Source organism: Triticum urartu, chromosome 2A (assembly GCF_056163025.1).
Source record: "Triticum urartu cultivar PI428250 chromosome 2A, HENAU_Tu73, whole genome shotgun sequence".
Taxonomy (NCBI): Eukaryota; Viridiplantae; Streptophyta; class Magnoliopsida; order Poales; family Poaceae; genus Triticum; species Triticum urartu.
This window is the reverse complement of record NC_141874.1, coordinates 608,498,589-608,516,371: the sequence shown is the minus strand read 5'-3', so window position 1 is coordinate 608,516,371 and position 17,783 is coordinate 608,498,589. Positions and strand designations below refer to the sequence as shown.

Here is a 17,783-nt window from a genome sequence, read left to right as displayed (position 1 = left end):
AAACAACAATTCTGGGCTAGGCCTCCGGTTAATAGGTTAGTCCCAAAAATAATATAAAGGTGTATAATAAAGCCCAATAATGTCCCAAACAGAATATAATATAGCATGGAACAATAAAAAATTATAGATACATTGGAGATGTATCATGCTCCTGCCTCCCGTGACCGGTTGTGATGCCGCAGAGGCCTCACCGCCCCCTACTACTCCCACCACTCGCCAGGCCATCCCTCTACTCACCCACACCCCCTGTTATTCTGCCGCGACGGCAGCCTCACACCGCAGCCGAACCAGTGAACCCTCGTACTCCTCTCCACGTGGGCATCCACTGCCGCATCATCCCCGGCTCCGCGCCGTCCCCTTCCTAGGCCTCGCCGTCATCCACCGCCTTGGTGTTCTCGGCGCAGCGTGGTCAATGTGGTCAACGACCGACTTCTATTGGAATAGTACTGTACATGGAGAGGCTGACAGCTGGGTCCATGGACACAATCCAGTTTTTTGTGATTTGCCAAGTAAGTCTCTTTGTGAGGCCTGTTGGGCTGTAAATCTTTAAAGACGAGGATAGCTTCATTCGGCTGGCCGAGAAAATGTCCTATCAGTAATGAGAAATGGGATGCACATTTTCAAAATACATCAAACCGGCAATTAGTTTCAAATTTCATTTTTTTCATTTCGAGATTTTAAATTGCATTAATTTTTATGCGTGGACAATTTTTTGGATTTTATATTGATATACATTTGTTTTTAAAATCAGTTTGAATGTGATTCGAAATTTCGGGATTAAAAACAGTTCGGACCGCACCGAAATATGCAAAATTTTGTATAATTTTTTAACCGTGGCCAAAATATGGGCTGTAATGCTAACAAAAAGAATATGGGCTCCAAAAAAACCTTAAGAATTAGCAAATGGGCTGTAAATTATTAGAAATAATGGCAGATGGCTGTATACTGTTTTCCACAGATTTGAGGCTTTCCTAAAAAAAGGTTGACACACAAGCAGTGACTGTTGGATGTCCATCCAACGACCGTCGTGCTTTTCAATCTCTGCTCTTCATGCTCCATCCGCTCAAACAAGCGCCGGTGGGACTGCCTCTCCCTCCTCCCCGCGGCCGGCTATGCTGCCGCGCAGGCCTCACCGCCCCACCGTACTCCCATCGCTTGCCTAGCCATCCCTCTACTCACCCACACCTCCTGTTATTCTACGGCGATGGCAGATGAACTAGTAAACCCTCGTACAATCGTACTCCCCTCCACGTGGGAAACAACCGCCGAGTCTTCCCTGCCTCCATGTCGTTCCCTTCCTAGACCTCGCCATCATCCACTGCCCTGGTGCTCTAGGCGCGGCCTGGTCAACATGGTCAAGGACCGACATGCATTTGAAGTGGACTGTATGTGGAGAGGCTGACAGCTGGGGCCACGGCAGCCGCAAGGAAGTGCCTCCTTATTACGTGGAAAATAATTACTCCTCCACCTGACAGCAGGGACCCACTGGACGGGCCATCATATTTGGTGAAAAAAATTGTTTCCCCCTGGCTGCTGGGACCCACAGGACGGGCCAACGTATTTCGCGAAAAAATGTTCCCCCCGCTCTCATCTCGGACCCACCGGAGGTGCCTCCTTATTACGCACAAAAAAAATGAATACTCCCCCCTGCTAGTTGGGACCCACCTTGGTGGGAGGCTGACTTGTGGGCCTACTAAGTTGATGGAGATGGAGTGTTTTGTTAACTTAGTCAATATGAACGATTCTAGCTCCGGTGACCGTACGATGTCCATCCAACAGCCGTAGTGCTTCTTCAACCTTTGGTCTTCTTGCTCCAGCCGCCCAAAGCAGCACTGGTCATGCCGCACACTCCTGCCTCCCGTGGCCGGCTGTGCTGCCGCGGAGGCCTCACCGCCCCCTACTATTCCCACCGCTGGCCAGGCCCTGCGGCGACGGCAGCCTCAAACCATAGCCAAACCAGTGAACCCTCGTACTCCTCTCTGCCCGGGCTTCCACTGCCGCGTCTTCCCCGGCTCCGCGTCGTCCCCTTCCTAGGCCTCGCCATCATCCACCGCCCTGGTGCTCTTGGAGCGGCGTGGTCAACGTGGTCAAGGAACGGCTTCCATCAGACATGGACTGTACATGGAGAGGCTGACAGCTGGGTCCACGGCCGCAGCAAGGAAGTGCCTCCTTATTACGCGCAAAATAATTATTCCTCCACCTAACAGTGGGGACCCATCGGACGTGCCACCGTATTTCTCAAAAAAAACGTTCTCCCCTGACTGCTGGGACCCACCAACTACATCTTCGCATGCAAGGAAGTGTGTCCGGGCAAAAAAAACGATTTGCCCCCTGACTGCTGGGACCCACCAGCTATATCTTTGCACGCAAGGAAGTGCCTGACAGTCGGGACCTACCTAGTCGAAGCATACGTAGTGTTGTCATTCTGGTCGCGAACGTGTACGTACATACTGGTCGATGTAGAGGCACGCACGTGTCATAGTAGAGGCGCGCACGTAGCATGTACACGTACGTACATCGGCTAGTGTGCAAGAAAGAAAATACAGCCACGTACGTACATACGGGCAGGGTCTCAAACGCCTACTCGCGCATACGTATGGCCAGGGCTCGTGTACATGGCTGGGTCGAAACGGAGAAACAGCATCGTCGTCGTGTTCATGGGAAGCCAACCGGTTGGGTCGGAACGGGATGCGTCGTCGTGTTCATCGGGAGGGCTTGAACGGAACAACCGATGGAAACGAGGCCTGGCGTACTGCAGAACGGAGGAAACGGCCTTGTGTTCGACCGGCCACGTTCGAAACGGGATCATGTTCATCGGGAGGGGTCTGGCTTACCGCAAAACGTTGGAAACGGACCTCCTACGGTCGAAACAGTAGTCTTGTCGATCGGGACGGGTGTGGCATACCGCAAAACAGAGGAAACAGACTTGTGTTCGAGCGCTATGGTCGAAACGGGGGTCCTATTCATCGGGAGGGGTGTGGCGTACCGCAAAACGGGACTCCATGGGATACTGTTCATCTCCACCGTCGACCCCCTCCCGCCTCCGCGGGCTACTGTTCATCCACCGTCGACCTCCTCCTGCCTCCACCTGCGACTGTTCATCCACGGGCTCCTGTTCATCCAACCTCCACCGCGCGCTACTCCACCAGCTACTGTTCAACCAGCCCTCTCCACGGGCTCCTGTTCAACCACCCCTCCATGGGCTACTGTTCATCCAGCCCTCCACCATCTACTGTTCATCCAGCCCTCCACGGGGTGGTCCTATTCATCCTGCCCTCCACGGGGTCCTGTTCATCCAGCCCCAACCGACTTGATCGATCGGGGTACAGTTCATCCAGAGGCAACACCACGACTTCAGTTAGCAGAAGTAGCGAAGGAAGCACTCAATCGGGTTCAGTTAACAACCATCGATTGGTCGCTCGGGTTCAGTAATGCGTAGCCTGCAGTGCAATCGCTCGGGTTCAGTTAGAGCCCAACGCCTGGCTCGGGTTCAGTTAGAGCCCAACGCCTCGCACCCACGCGCGTGCGTGTACGAGAGAAACGCGCATCGCTCGGCCCCGACCACCCACCATAACCGGGAACACCCCGATATTTTCCTCGCCCTCACTTCTACCACGGTTTTTTCCGTCATGGACGGCCCAAAGAATGTCATGCAGCTGCGTCTCCGGCCCGCCCAGGACGAAAAGCCCATTTTCTGTCATGAATTTTTGTCATAGAAGTAGGCCCCCACCACATCTATGATTATACCGTGTTTTGTCACAATTATCATCATAGAAGTGTCATAAGTATGACATAAAAGATTTTCATTCGGCCCAAAATGTCACGGATGTGTCTTTTTTTTGTAGTGAGATTCACTCATTTTGCTCCATATGTAGTCCATCATGGAATCTATACAAAGACTTGTATTTAGGAATGGAGAGAATACTTATTAAAGAAGAACGGAAGAGGAACATGCTAAAGAAGAGGAAGCAGATTTTGGATAATAAAATGTTCGTTGCACATTGCCCACACATGATGAACCAGAGCGCATTAAGAAAGAAACTCCCTGTTGTCTATCTATATGTGGTGCACGCGCTTTTTCGAAAGTAAAGTAGGAATATTAGCCGACCAATTAAATGTTATCTGTTTTAGTAATATAAACATCATATCACATTCGTACTTGAGCAACAAGTTTGGAACTATGAGTGGCACGCTATTTAGCTTGATGGATTCAGGAGTAGTGCTAAGCAGGTACGATGATGGTACTTAATATAAAGGCATGTCTGCATGCAAGTCGCGTGACTTTTGTCATTTGGGTCAGTCGACCATTTCATGCGGTTGGATGAAGATCCTACATCTCCTAACCCTTCTTCTTCCTCGTCTCTGATTCTTCCCATACAGAACACCGCATGGGCCGCCGGTCGGACCACCGTCCCACACCGCCTGTGTTCCTCCGCCACCCCACCCCCACCCCCGCCCCCACCAGCGTCGAGTTTTCTTCGTTCGGCGAGGCCCCACCACCGCCCCCACAACCACCGTCCCCACCCGAGCCCCTTCGTTCGCTCCGATGAACTCCGGCGAGCTCTGAAAAATTGACTGACCCAATTTTAAAATTTAGTCTACTGTGATTTAACTAATGTGGAATATAAAAGGGGAAAACCATAAGCATTGGGAGTATAGTGTTGAGCGTGCCATGGCGGATCTGAAGGTGCAAACCAGACAAAGGCAACTTCGCAACCAATGTTTGCTTTCAACTAGCAAGTAAGTGATGGACAAGAAATCAGAGTAAAGCGTCGTGTATGCATCTGCTGAGAATTTTACAGTGCTGCGGTAGCGATGGCTGTCGGCGGCATGGAATCAGATCTAGGAGGGTTGTCGGGGATATACCCCATGGTGTAACCCGCCGGATGTATGACTCGGCTGGAGCTTGGCCATTCACTGGCGACCCGCCCTGACCAGACGGTTTACAAGCAACCCGTCTGAACATTATGACTCACTGGTAACCCGGCGGGCGGGACAGACGGATGACAAGGCCCAAGGCCCAGAAGGCCGGTTTATGTTAATGGTGGGCCGGTTTAAGAGGAAAGGCGTTAGGAATATTTCCCTTACAAGGAGTTAAGTCCCAGACTTGTATCCGGTTTGTATTAGAAGGTACACTAGTCCTAATCCTAATATGACTCCACATGTAACCCGCCCCTCTAACTTATATAAGGAGGGGCGGGGCTCCCCAAGAGGGGGAAACAAGAAGAAATAATCTCTAGGGCTAGATATAAAGGGGGAGCTGGCTTATGCGGCGACTCTCTCATGAGCATAATGAGATCTAGCCACAAATAGCATGTAGGGCTATTAGGGGCGATGTTTCCCGGGGCCCGAAGCTGTCTAAATCCTTGTCTTATGTAGCGTCTCTCCATTACGCTCAACCCCTCTCAAGCTACTACAAAGATGCGTTGGCCTCACGACTAAGTCCTCACACTAGGACATCTGTCATGATAATTCCACGACAGTTGGCGCCCACCGTGGGGCACACGCACGATGGTGTTGAGTTCTTGGAGGGTCGAGAAGTTCCCAATTCGTTGGATGGAGAAGAGCCGGCAAATCCATTGAGTTATGATCATAGTAACGGTTAACTTTGGAGCGGCAGATATGAGTTTGAGACAAGAAATTAGGGTTGATGTACGCGCTGCCGCATCGTGCGTTCTGTCGAGTCCTAGGCAAGGATTGCAGCACGGGTGATTTACCTACGGCGTTGCAAGTAATCAAGACACACGGAGGTTTGGAGCCGATCGATCGGCTGGCTGTTGCAAGTAATCAAGACACACGGAGGTTTGGAGCCGATCTATCGGCTGGCTGTTGCCTTGGCGTCCTTTGTGAAGCACTGGAGTTAGATCTCGTCCGACACGCGTGCGAGTCATCCGAGGCTACAGCCTAATCCGCCGAGTTCCACTATTGCTCCCCGTCCACAAGTCCCAGGCCACGGGAATCAACCGTCTGCTGCTACCTTTTTTCCCTGACGAGAAGAATCGTCAAACCCGAAAAATCAACTATTACTTGCACTAGTACGTGACCAAGACTAGTACTAATTGAGTGCTACTTCATTTAAGTATACTGCTACATCGACAGCCGCGAAGGCACTGATCAGATCACAGGATGAAGGCAATCCAATATACCAAATCAATATGGGTGTTTTGTATTTTCTCCGCGGTGTCCGGAGTCATCAGCAATCTGCTAGCTGTGTTCATCGAATCATGGTCTTAGTAGAAGGAAAAGAGTTGCCACGACCCGGAGGAAATCACAGAGGTGGATTGGCCAGAACGACCACGACCCGGAAGGAGAAACGGACGAGGACTACTCCACCGCCCGTGCCCCCGCTGCAACTCCGGAACGGGCCGCCTGCCCCGTCGCGCCCGCGGCAACTAGGACGACTGCGATTCGCTGCGCATTGGGCTAGCGCGGCCGCCTCTGCTTCTGCCACCAGGCTAAACTTGTTGACACGCCGCGGCGCCTGCGGTGCTCCTCTGCTGAGCCGCCCAGCTCGGGCCCTGCTGTGACCTACCTCGCCTGCTACGAGCTATCTCCATTGTCTCGAGCCGCCGTTGTGGTCTCACCGGCGCGCTGCCGTTCCTCAAGGCCATGGATCCACCTCTGCCTGTACGACCCGGAGGAGGATCGGGCTGCAGGGACTCGGACTCTGACGCTGATGCGGTCTCTGCCTCTGCTGTAGCTGTGTTTGCGCCTCGACATGCCCGGTTCGCTCGTGCCGTCGACCCGCCAGTGGGCGCTAGCTGCTGTACTCCAACACCGGCTCGCCGCGTTCCCCGGCTCTTCTCAGCCTCCGTACGTCTTCGCGTTAAAATGCTGTCAGTCGCCTTAGAGCGGCCCGCGCAGTCTCGAGCCAGCCGGGCCTCCGCTGTTGAGCCGCCCCCGCCACGACCTCAAGTCGCCGGCCTCCGCTGGTGTACGTCTGCTGCTGAGCCGCCATGCGTGAGTCGCCGTTTTCGCTTACACCCGCCGGATGCAGGCTTCTGTTGAGTCACCGCCGCCTCGTGCCATTGTCGAGCCGCCCGCGGTCTTGTTGCACGTTGAATCGTTGTCACCCTCAAGTAACCACGCTGGCGCCCGCTGCTGTCGCGCGCCACTACCACAGCACATATTTGCCTCTATGGTTCTGCACTTTATAAGAGAATTTTCGGATTTGAAGCTTTTATATCGCTGGTTCTGCACTTTGGAGGACCTCTTGCACATTACAGTAGTCGAGTTTTCAAAAATAGCACGGATGCCTACTAAAAATACTCAGTGGGAGGTCAGACAGTGGTCGAGGCATGTAGTTGTTAAGAGGAATAGAAGTGGTTCAAGCTATAAGTCTAGCCGCCTTGCTGTCACGGCCGGCTCACAACAGCAGCAGATCTACTGTTGTTGCTGGTTAATTGTGCCTGATGATTCATCTTCATAATTGCCTCGTCATGGCGACTGGCTTGAATCCCATCAAAATATCAGGTGATATTCTCCTTATCTACTTTTCAATATTGTTTTATTCTTTAAAGAACAATTACTCTGGTTTGCAATTTCTTTAATGCAGGACAATTGTTTACTTCAAAGGTGACTGTCATGTCACGGAGTTTGTTGCATGACATATGCCGGAGATATACAATAAGTATTGAAGAGGATCATAAGTTCACCTCAAACCTCTAGTTTACATGAATTCCAGCAGGCCGCTACATCAACACACGCGACTGACTCATTGTCCGTGCCCATGGCCCACTCACCCGTGTCTGTGCCGACTATAATGATAGCGGTTGTTTTTACCATCCGCCTCTGTGGTTTGGTGTGTATCAACATATTGGAGCTGCACTGTCTGCATGAGCTGTTTATTGAGTGCAAGCAAGTCACTTCTCGGGTAGTTTATTCCAATAATTCTGGAGCAAGTTATCATATATTATCAGCCACCATCTGCACTGGATGGCTCAATGAGCAGGCGCACAAGTCGCCGCCACTACAGTTTGGGTAATTTCAACAACCAGCTGAGATGAATCATTGGTCGGATTACTGACACAAACCATACGGGGTCATTTATAACCCTCCATGGTCGACCTTAACCTTCTATGGATTCACATCGCGTTATCAACGCCAAGGATATACAATGAGTGCTGTGAAGATCATCAACTCATTACCTTGCCTCCAGCTTCAACATATTACAGCGTTCCGCTATTCAACTATATGACGGTTTATGTCACGGTCAAGTATGGAGAATCTCAAGAAAACTCCTTGAGTCATCTTAAGACTCGGGGCCTACAACGACAGGACTCAGCAAATGTTGCCAGTTTCAGCAAAATTCAAAAACTCCGGGTCATTGGAGGGAAAAATAACCCGGCCCTGGACGCTACTGCCCTGTTGATGAAAATTTGAAGGCCGTCAGAAAATTTCCGGCTTAAAAAGAAAGATTCCGATTTAAAATCCGGCTCAAGGGAAAGCTATCTCCCACAAAGTTTTGAAGCTCTCAGTATCCGGTTTAATAATTTCCCGTTAAAAAAGAATTAATCTCTCGCAAGTTCGAGTTCTCAGAAAAATTAAAGGGACCAAAGAGAGTCTGTTGTAAAAACACAACTCAAACATAGGCACCCGACGTGCACAACTCAGAAATATATCACTTGGGGGCTTCCGGTTTATTGAGCTAAGCTATGATTACCCTTTGATTCGGCTTATACACCATGTTTACAAAAAAACTTGGGGGCTTGTTACCCAAAGTCAAAAGGGGCCAAAGAGAGTGTTGCAAAAGCACAACTCAAACATAGGCACCCATTGAGCACAGCTCAAAATATTGCTCGGGGGCTCTTTGCTTCTACAAGAACACAGAGTCCATAGCCTTGTAATAGGCTATAAAAGCCAGGCTTGGAAGCCAGGTGTATTCACCTAAAACCCCGGGTTATCCTGCCTTTTTTAAGTAAGCCACTCCTCCCAGGTAATCCTGGTAAGACCTGTCGAATGTTTGACAAGTCAATCTTATAAAGACCCTAAACTTGTCATAGTTAAAATGACGATTGGTTAATGCGAGGTCCATCTTATAAGGCTTTGCAAAATGGTTTAACTCAGTGGCCTAGCAGCCCATGAAGAGCCTTGCCTTTTTGCATGTTTTCTTCGAAAATCTTTCTTTTGGCAGTTTCTTTTGATGAAGATTATACTAATCTGGTGTTTATTGACCCGGCTTGGCTTTCAACTATAAGTTGTCAGCATACGATCCGCTACAATCCGGTGATTATTGACCCGGTCTGGTTTTCGACTACAAGTCGCCAGTATGAGATAAGATAACATCCGGTGTTTATTAACCTGACCTGGCTTTCGACTATAAGTCACCAGTATATTTTTGGATTGCGCCATTGGAATTATGCGCTTATAAATCATTGGGTTATATTATTCAAATCTTTAATAGCCAACATGGCTGGATTTTTATTATGGTTATCAATAACCAGTATTATGATTGAGGTTTTCAAAGTCGCTTTTAGTGCAATGGCTATTATTTCATCAATGGATATGATTTATTCTACAATGGAAGGAATAGTCCCGAGTCGCTGCAGGCTTACGACCTGACAGTTGGGGGCTACATTATTCAAGTTGAGATCACATCAAATATGCAAGTCTCATGTCGCTGCAAGCATGCACCATGATACTTGGGGGCTAATGCAAATTCATTTTACTGGCCTTATTGAGACCCGACTCATCACATCATAATGAGCCGGCCCTTGGGGGCTACCAATTGCTCCTATCAACAATTCAAGGTACACAAATCTTAATCCATTATATTGAAGGGTCCGCTGCTCAAATGGTAAAGCATAAAGCTCTTAACCTTGTGGACCCCCATGATGGGAGTAACATCATATGAGGTTATTTTCAATAAAGTATAAAGTCCCATCTCAGTATTATCTTAATGGGCCAGCCTTTGGAGGCTACACGTTGCTGTTAAAGTCTACATGATCATATTTTCAAAGTCCCTGCTCATTATTTTCTTAAATGACCCGGCCCTTGGGGGCTAAACTGGTTGAAGTTTTTATGAGTATGAGGCAATTACAAGTCCCAGGTTGCTGCAAGCATGACAACCTGGCACTTGGGGGCTACATATGTGGAATACTCAGTTCTGACTGGTGATTGAGATGAACAACCTGGATTTCTTCAAGCTTGTGACACTCATATTGAAGCAATTCTTAAGCTGTTACTGCGTTACCATCTCAAGACTGGGGGCCTACAAGTGATTGGCATATAAGAGGTATATTTTCAAGCTTGGTGTTAACTACAATTATAACCCGGTGCCATCAATATTTATAAGCCGGCAAGTTCTACATCCTTAAACCGGCTAAAGATCAGATGAGTATTTCAAGCACCAATATTTCTGTTAAGCATTAGGAGCTGAGTCAAATGAATTATTCTTCACAATATTTCTCTGTGAGAAACCAATGTCACCAAATTGAGTATGAAGCTGGCTTATTGACCCGGATTTTTTAGAAGAAGGAAATGACAAGGAATTAAGGATGATCAGGTGCCGGTTTACAAGAACATTTAAACCGGGGCACAACCTGTCAAATTTGTTCTTGTGTTTATTTTGTAGCACAAGTTTACCATAGATAAATCCAAGCTAAACTGGGGGCTAATGTCGGGGATATACCCCACGGTGTAACCCGCCGGATGTATGACCCGGCTGGAGCTTGGCGATTCACAGGCGACCCGCCCTGACCAGACAGTATACAAGCAACCTACTTGAACATTATGACTCACTGGTAACCCAGTGAGCGGGGAAGACGGATAACAAGGCCCAAGACCCTGAAGGCCGGTTTATGTTAATGGTGGGCCGGTTTAAGAGGAAAGGCGTTAAGAATATTTCCCTTACAAGGAGTTAAGACCCGGACTTGTATCCGGTTTGTATTAGAAGGTAGACTAGTCCTAATCCTAATAGGACTCCACATGTAACCCGCCCCTCTAACTTATATAAGGAGGGGCAGTGCTCCCCAAGAGGGGGAAGCAAGAAGAAACAATCTCTAGGGCTAGACACAAAGGGGGAGCCGACTTATGTGGCGACTGTCTCATGAGCATAATGAGATCTAGCCACAAATAGCATGTAGGGCTATTACCGGACGATGTTTCCGGGGGGGCCGAAGCTGTCTAAATCCTTGTCTTGTGTTGCGTCTCTCGATTCGGCTAAACCCCTCTCAAGCTACTACAAAGATGCGTTCGCCTCTCGACTAAGTCCTCACACTAGTACATCTTCCATGACAATTCCACGACAAGGGTAGACGGTGGCGGCGGGGCACGGTGGACGAGACGGTCGTAGGAGCGGTGCTGGCAAGGTGGACGATGGCGGGGATGAAGCTAGAGGACGGGATGCAAGGATCCCGGTCCAAAGCCGTGGATGAGAGAGGTCGATCTCTTGTAATGGACGGCGGCGTCGGGGTATCAGCTCCGGCATGGTGGAGGAGGACGTCGGTGGATGGGGTGGCGGACGGAGGAGGCTGGGGTGGAGAGGGTGTTTTGGCGCCCATGGAGTACGAATGGGGAAATGTAGCTAAAGCGGAAGGGGGGAACCATGTCTTCAGGGCGCGCTTGTCTCAAATGCGAGGAAATTTACAAACTTAGCCCCCGTTTCAAATTTCCTACATCACAGCAATATTAGTCGGTTGGGGATAGGACGGTAATCTCGCATACACCAAATATTTGCCGACGAGAGTTTGTTTTTGGCCCCCACCGTGTATGAATCAGGGAGGGAGTTGATTTCGGCCGAGGACACACAGTGTTTTGGCGCCCACCATGTATAAATCCGAGTGAGAGGCGGTTATGTCGCGTTTCAGTGAAATTAAAAACCTACCCCTATCTAAACCTATAGAAATCGAGAAGATAGGCTTTGCGTGGCACGGATAGGCAGTAGTAATTTCCATCTCGTAGATTTTGGTTTCGGGCGGTTACTGCGACTTTCCCCGCTTCGTTCAAATTTTGCAGAGTACACGTTTACCGTGCCAACTCAATTCGAATCCCGTTTGTATTCTATTTTTTTCGGGCGGGATCCATTTTCGATTGCAATAAAATTCTATATACATCATTTTATATATATATATACTTTCAAAAGCACAACAAAGAATTATGCTCCTTTATATGCATAATATGAGTTACAAATACAATGATCTCAAAATCATAAGGTTGAATTCAAAAAATTAAAAAAAATTACGTTCTACTAAAATGTATGGATCAGTTATATCTACATATTAAATAACATAGATGCGCGTGAATTCATATGAGTATGCATGTTTGATAGATAAATTTTGGTTCGAGTATGGATTACATGTATCATCATCTCGAATTCAAATATTTGAATCCCTTTTATGTTCACACCTTTCACGCCCATCTCTCTCGCATGCATGCTCCTTCATGTAGCTATCACTCTCTTTTCTCCAGCTCACCCGCACGCTCACTTCATGTTTCTCCTATCCTCGCAAACATGGTCTCTCGACGTCTCCCTTGAGAAGTGTCACACTCTCCCTATCATTATACATTACATAGTTTTCATTATCTCTCATGTCTCTACCGTTCTATTGTATCACTAGGCACCTAAGCTTTCTTTTTCACCGCCACACACACAGTCTCCACTCGTCTTTCACTTTGTCTTTCTCTCTATGGGATTCTCTCACACACCCTATATGTCTCTAGATATGAATCATACCACTAAAATTACTCTCTCTCTCTCTGCTGTAGACAAAACATTTGTTGCGGTCTCCTTTTCGTCTCCATCCTAGACTGACATTATTCATTTGTTTACCGATCAGACAAAATCCCCCCCTCTCTCACACACACACAACTCCTACTTCCACTCTCCTTCCCGACTACCGTCTCTCTCTCTCACACACAAAACACTCGCTTTCGCACCCCGACTCGTATTTCTCTCACAAACATTTATCGACTAGCCTCTAGATAGGTTTATACACCCACACACTCGTGCTTCCACTATCGCAATGTCTCTCTCCCGCTCCTTGTATCTATGTATATTTTTCTTCCCTTCTTGAGACACACCCTCTCGATCATGCACACACACACACTATCACCTCATTTTAAGCTGATACCTCTCGCACACACACTCTTTGTGTCTTTGTCACACATGCACTCTGTCCTCCTCCTCTCTCCCTCTCTCTCTCACACACATGGGCTTTTTGCAACAACTAGCATGATGCCCATGCGTTGCGTGGAACATCAAGATGAATTTGTATGAGTAGTTTATCTTGTGGGAGAAAAGGATGAACAAGGGAAGGCCTTATTTGCAAGTGTGGAGAGGGGTGTGGGTATCTTTTTGCAAAATTGCCATAGTTTCATTCCTATCCGTCAGATATAGATCGGGCGGCCTATATTGCAGGATGGCAACCACACGATCATCACCGACTATGCTTTTTATTAGAGTAGGGATAAAAAAACAGAGCTGGTGATGATGGTGGGCCTGCCATCCTGCAATATAGGCCGTCCGATTTATATATGATGGATAGGAAGGAAACTAGGGCAATTTACCCGCACTCCTCTCCACATTTGTAGATAACGCCTTCCCTCGTTCATCCTTTTCTCCCACAAGATCTTGATGTTTCGTGCAACGCACGGGCATCTTTCTAGTAAGAGTAGAAATTAGACATATACCACTTCTCGAATCTTGAAACCAACAACATTCCTCCCTTTTCTCATCAAAACCGCCAAAGGAATATATTTTGAGTGAAACATAACATATTTTTAGTGATATACGTATTTCAAAACTAGACTTTTTTCTATCAAATCGGTGAATATGTATTAATCTACTCTGATTGTGTGGCAACGCATTGGGACATTGCTAGTAGTTATTATAATTTTATGGACACCAAACAAACTGTGGAGTACATATACGAAGAGAAGAGGCACATGCACGCAGTCGGTCTCTGGCTGTCTCGCACACATGAGTGTTACGTAAAGGCAATGTTAACAAATAAACCCTAAAACCCTAGGTGCATGATTGCTGAATTCGCGGGTACCAGGTACATGGTGGAGCTCACCTTTGTAGGTATAGTCAGCTCGCGTGATAATTTGATCCGTAGGAGTTGATGGTCGAGACCACAGGTGAACGACTTGGAGGCGGTGGCTCACCAGTTGCCACAGATCGAGTAGCCACATTTAAAATAACATTTTTTAGCAGGGTTAAGAGTTCCGATTTTCAATGGCGCGTTATAAGTACTAAGTAGTTTTTAGAACGATTTGTATGGAGCGAAAATGGAATTCATAGTACTACGTACCTCCTTGGCGTATGGTTGTATGGGTTTATGTTGGAGATGTTGAACCTGGTAGTTCTAGGGCAAATACTATGGTTTAGATTTAGATGTTGGTTTTCAGTAATGAAAATCGGAAGGGGGAAACCCTTCTTTGATTAAAAAAACTACTACCTCCGTTCTGATTAAAAAAACCCTTCTTTGATTAAAAGTTTGTCCACGAATTTTACTTGTAAAATGTGAATGGAAAACGAGATTTTGTTATACCCAAACAAAAAAGGACTGGAGGGAGTGATTGCTCTGACACGGACGCGACCTCTCATAGCATAGGCATTGAACCGGCACGCCGGCCAAGAGGGCCCCACTCGCTGCAGGCCCGGCTGAACACGCCTCCTCGCCGCATGCAACCGGCTTCAAACTGCCCCGCCTGCCTTCATTGAATCTGCACGTGTGCCGGCAACACGTCCTTCCGCGAGCCGGCCGACATTTTAGAACACAAAAAATGACCAAAATATAATTAATTACGCATGGTCTTGACTTGTTGTGCTCGCACTGGTAGCAGGAACAAGAGGTTTTTCTTTATTCATAACTCTCCCCAATTTTTTGGCTTTGAAGTGAATCATGGTTGTGGACATTATGTATGAATGTGCAGATATCTATGATCATGAGTTTGATGTGGAAGTTGAACTTGGAATGTCGGGCTTGCACGTGAACTATACCATGTCCAGTGCTTCGTCTGTTATTGTTTGGAAAGTAATTGCTATTATTACATGACCCGAAAAAAATATTTTGTGCCACATCAGTAGATGCACTAACATCACAACAAGCATGCTGACTGGATAAACATTTGAACCTAGCTACTATGAAGGAAATTTTGTATTGAAAACAGTTTTAGATAGCAGGAGACGCCTAGCCTGCTCTGCCTCTACTAGCTTAATTCTGGCTTCTTCTATCTCTTTTCTGGCATGGGTGAAGAGAGCATCTGATTTCTCTTTTCTCTTCTTCAGGAACTCAGCTACATTCTCAAGGGCTGCTACATGCTTTCTTTCAGCCTTTACTAGAGCCACGAGGACACGAACAACTGAGGACTCCACCTGGCTTGTGTGTAATCTAGCATCATCTGGGAATTTGCACCTTGTGTCTAATGCAGCATCATTAGGGAACTGACACCTTGTGTGTAATCCAGCCTCATTTTGGAAACATGATCTCGAGGTTAACCATACTTCCCTCCTCGCAGGAACTGCATCCTGACATGAAGTTACTTCTTTTTTAGATCAATACTAGCAACCCAGATCCATTTGGTAGAAGCCAGATAAACAGAACTGGGAGAAGTGAATTAAAAAGGAAAAAAATATAAAAACAGACTACAAGGTGAGAACACCCACTTCCTACATCAAGCTAAAAAAGAAAGCATTAGGACAATTAAGACTCTTCTTATTACACATCAAAGAACACGAGGCTTAAGAGAAACAAAAACTACAACATATAAACATCGAAGAACATGAGGCCAGATGAAAGTAATTGAAACGGTGTTACTTACCAAAGCTCGTTTTACAGGTTTGGTGCAGCTCCTCTTTAACTTGCCACGCTCCTTGAAGATGTCCCCAATATCCCATGTTTGGTCTTCATTGCTCCTCTGCATGATCGCACTCGTGATTTTAAAATCTCAACATGGCAAGAAAAATATACTAATAGTAATACTCGCGCATCTTGTGGGCAACATTAAAGCACTCATCTGCCATGTTAGAGCATCTCCAACAGAATCACAACATGCGGCGCTTTAAAAATGCATTTACATTGATGAGATCAAGAGGTAGAGATAGAGAGTAGAGACTAGAGAGTAGAGGATAGTTCTCATCATAGATAGATAAAAAAAGATTATTCAACTACTCCTCGTCGTCCGACCCCTCCTCGGTGATGTCCTCCTCCGACGTCTGACTGTAGACGTGAAGATACCGACGTCGTCGGATTCCCAGGGTGATGCTGCTCCTAGCCTCATGTTGAATTGAGCATCCGCTTTTCGCCTACGCTTGTCCTCGCAATAGGCGGCTCGCTCCGCCCTCCTTTGCGCGTAGAACTCGCGCTCGTTGATGATGTCCTGCGGGAAGCATTGGCGCCACAATGCCATGGCTTCCTCGTCCATCTCAGCGATGCCGAGACGGTGCTCCCATCTCCGGTTGTCGCGATGATCCTCGTCGGTGATAAGCCGCGGCAGAGGCGCGAGCTCCTGTGCCCGCTCCCGCGTCAGCATGTTGGGGAAGTGCAATGTTCTATGAGGCCACCGGAGGCGCCACGCCGCCACGTCATATGCGCGGGCGGCCTCGTCGGCGGTGTTGAAATTGCCGAGGCCGGTGCGCATCCCACGAAATCGGATCTCGGCGGAGAAGCCGCCAGAGGGGCGCGCGCGCATGCTGAGGTATCCCCATGTTTCTCGGCGACGCAGCGGCATGGTGGCGCGGCGGCGGCGAGGCGAGAAAGAGCAAGGAGAGAGCGGTGGCGAGGAATAGAGTGGGGAGAGAGCGGTGGCAAGGCACAGAGCGGTGGGAGGGCGTTGGATTTTATAAAGCACGCCGGACGCCGCGCGCCAAAACTAGCGCGTGCAATCCTTTCCCGACGTCTCTGCTATCTCTATTCTCTTCTCTAGTGATATATTTATTTCATATTTAATATTTATCTCTACTTCTCTACTCTCTACTTTTTTTCTCTAGTTTTTTATTTTCTTATCTACTTTTTTTATTTTCTCTACTCTTATAAAAAAACAAAGTTGGTGATGATGGTGTGCCTGCCATCCTGCAATATAGGCCGTCCGATTTATATTTGACAGATAGGAGGGAAACAATGGCAATTTTACAAAAAGATACCCACACCCCTCTCCAGATTTGCAAATGAGGCCTTCCCTTGTTCATCCTTTTCTACCACAAGATAAACTACTCATACAAATGCATCTTGATGCGTGCAACACATGGGCATCTTGCTAGTTCTAAAAAACTTTCCATCATTTGCCACACTACTGGTTGCAGATGAAAAACCTACCCAACCACAGCACGATACAGGAGCGACACACAATTACAAGCTGATATTCTGTTGGACAATGGAGGCTATAACCAATTACTTTTACGGGAACAATAGCACCCAGGAAATTTGAAGGGTAGGTATTAACAAAATTGGAACTGCACATGTACTGCTAAGTGATTCGGTACACACATTACTAATCGAGGAGGAGAACGATGGTCTCGGCGGCCTCTGTGAGTCATGGTCGGCAACGAGAGTCAGTTCATTGTCCACGACGGTGGTGCTTATGTGCTTGTCGTCAGCTTCTGGGAAGCTGATCCGAGATTGTGGAAGACGATGCCAGAGAAGAGGCTCCGTGTACGATGACGACGGTGGACCGGCTCCAGTGCGGCATGCGAGGTCGTCGATGAGGCAGATGCGCTGCGATGGACGAGTGTGCCGATGTAGAAGGGGAGGAACACGAAGGCTGCGGTGCCGTGGATAAGTCTATTTTGTGGTGGGGATAGAAAATGGGGAGTATCTAGGTGTACTACTCTGGGTACCGGG

General features: G+C 47.9%; 1 protein-coding gene across 1 annotated transcript; it reads right to left on the bottom strand.

Annotated features, from left to right (window-relative positions):
* Window positions 1-16,107: 16,107 nt before the first annotated feature.
* On the bottom strand, window positions 16,108-16,674 carry LOC147986198 (uncharacterized). Its single transcript, XM_087541913.1, has one exon. It carries the CDS (start codon window positions 16,672-16,674, stop codon window positions 16,108-16,110), a length of 567 nt encoding a protein of 188 aa, XP_087398039.1.
* Between the last annotated feature and the right edge of the window lie 1,109 nt (window positions 16,675-17,783).

What these genes read in the sequence shown, in the direction of transcription:
- LOC147986198 (XM_087541913.1), bottom strand. Translation starts at nt 16,674, where the DNA reads ATGCCGCTGCGTCGCCGAGAAACATGGGGATACCTCAGCATGCGCGCG.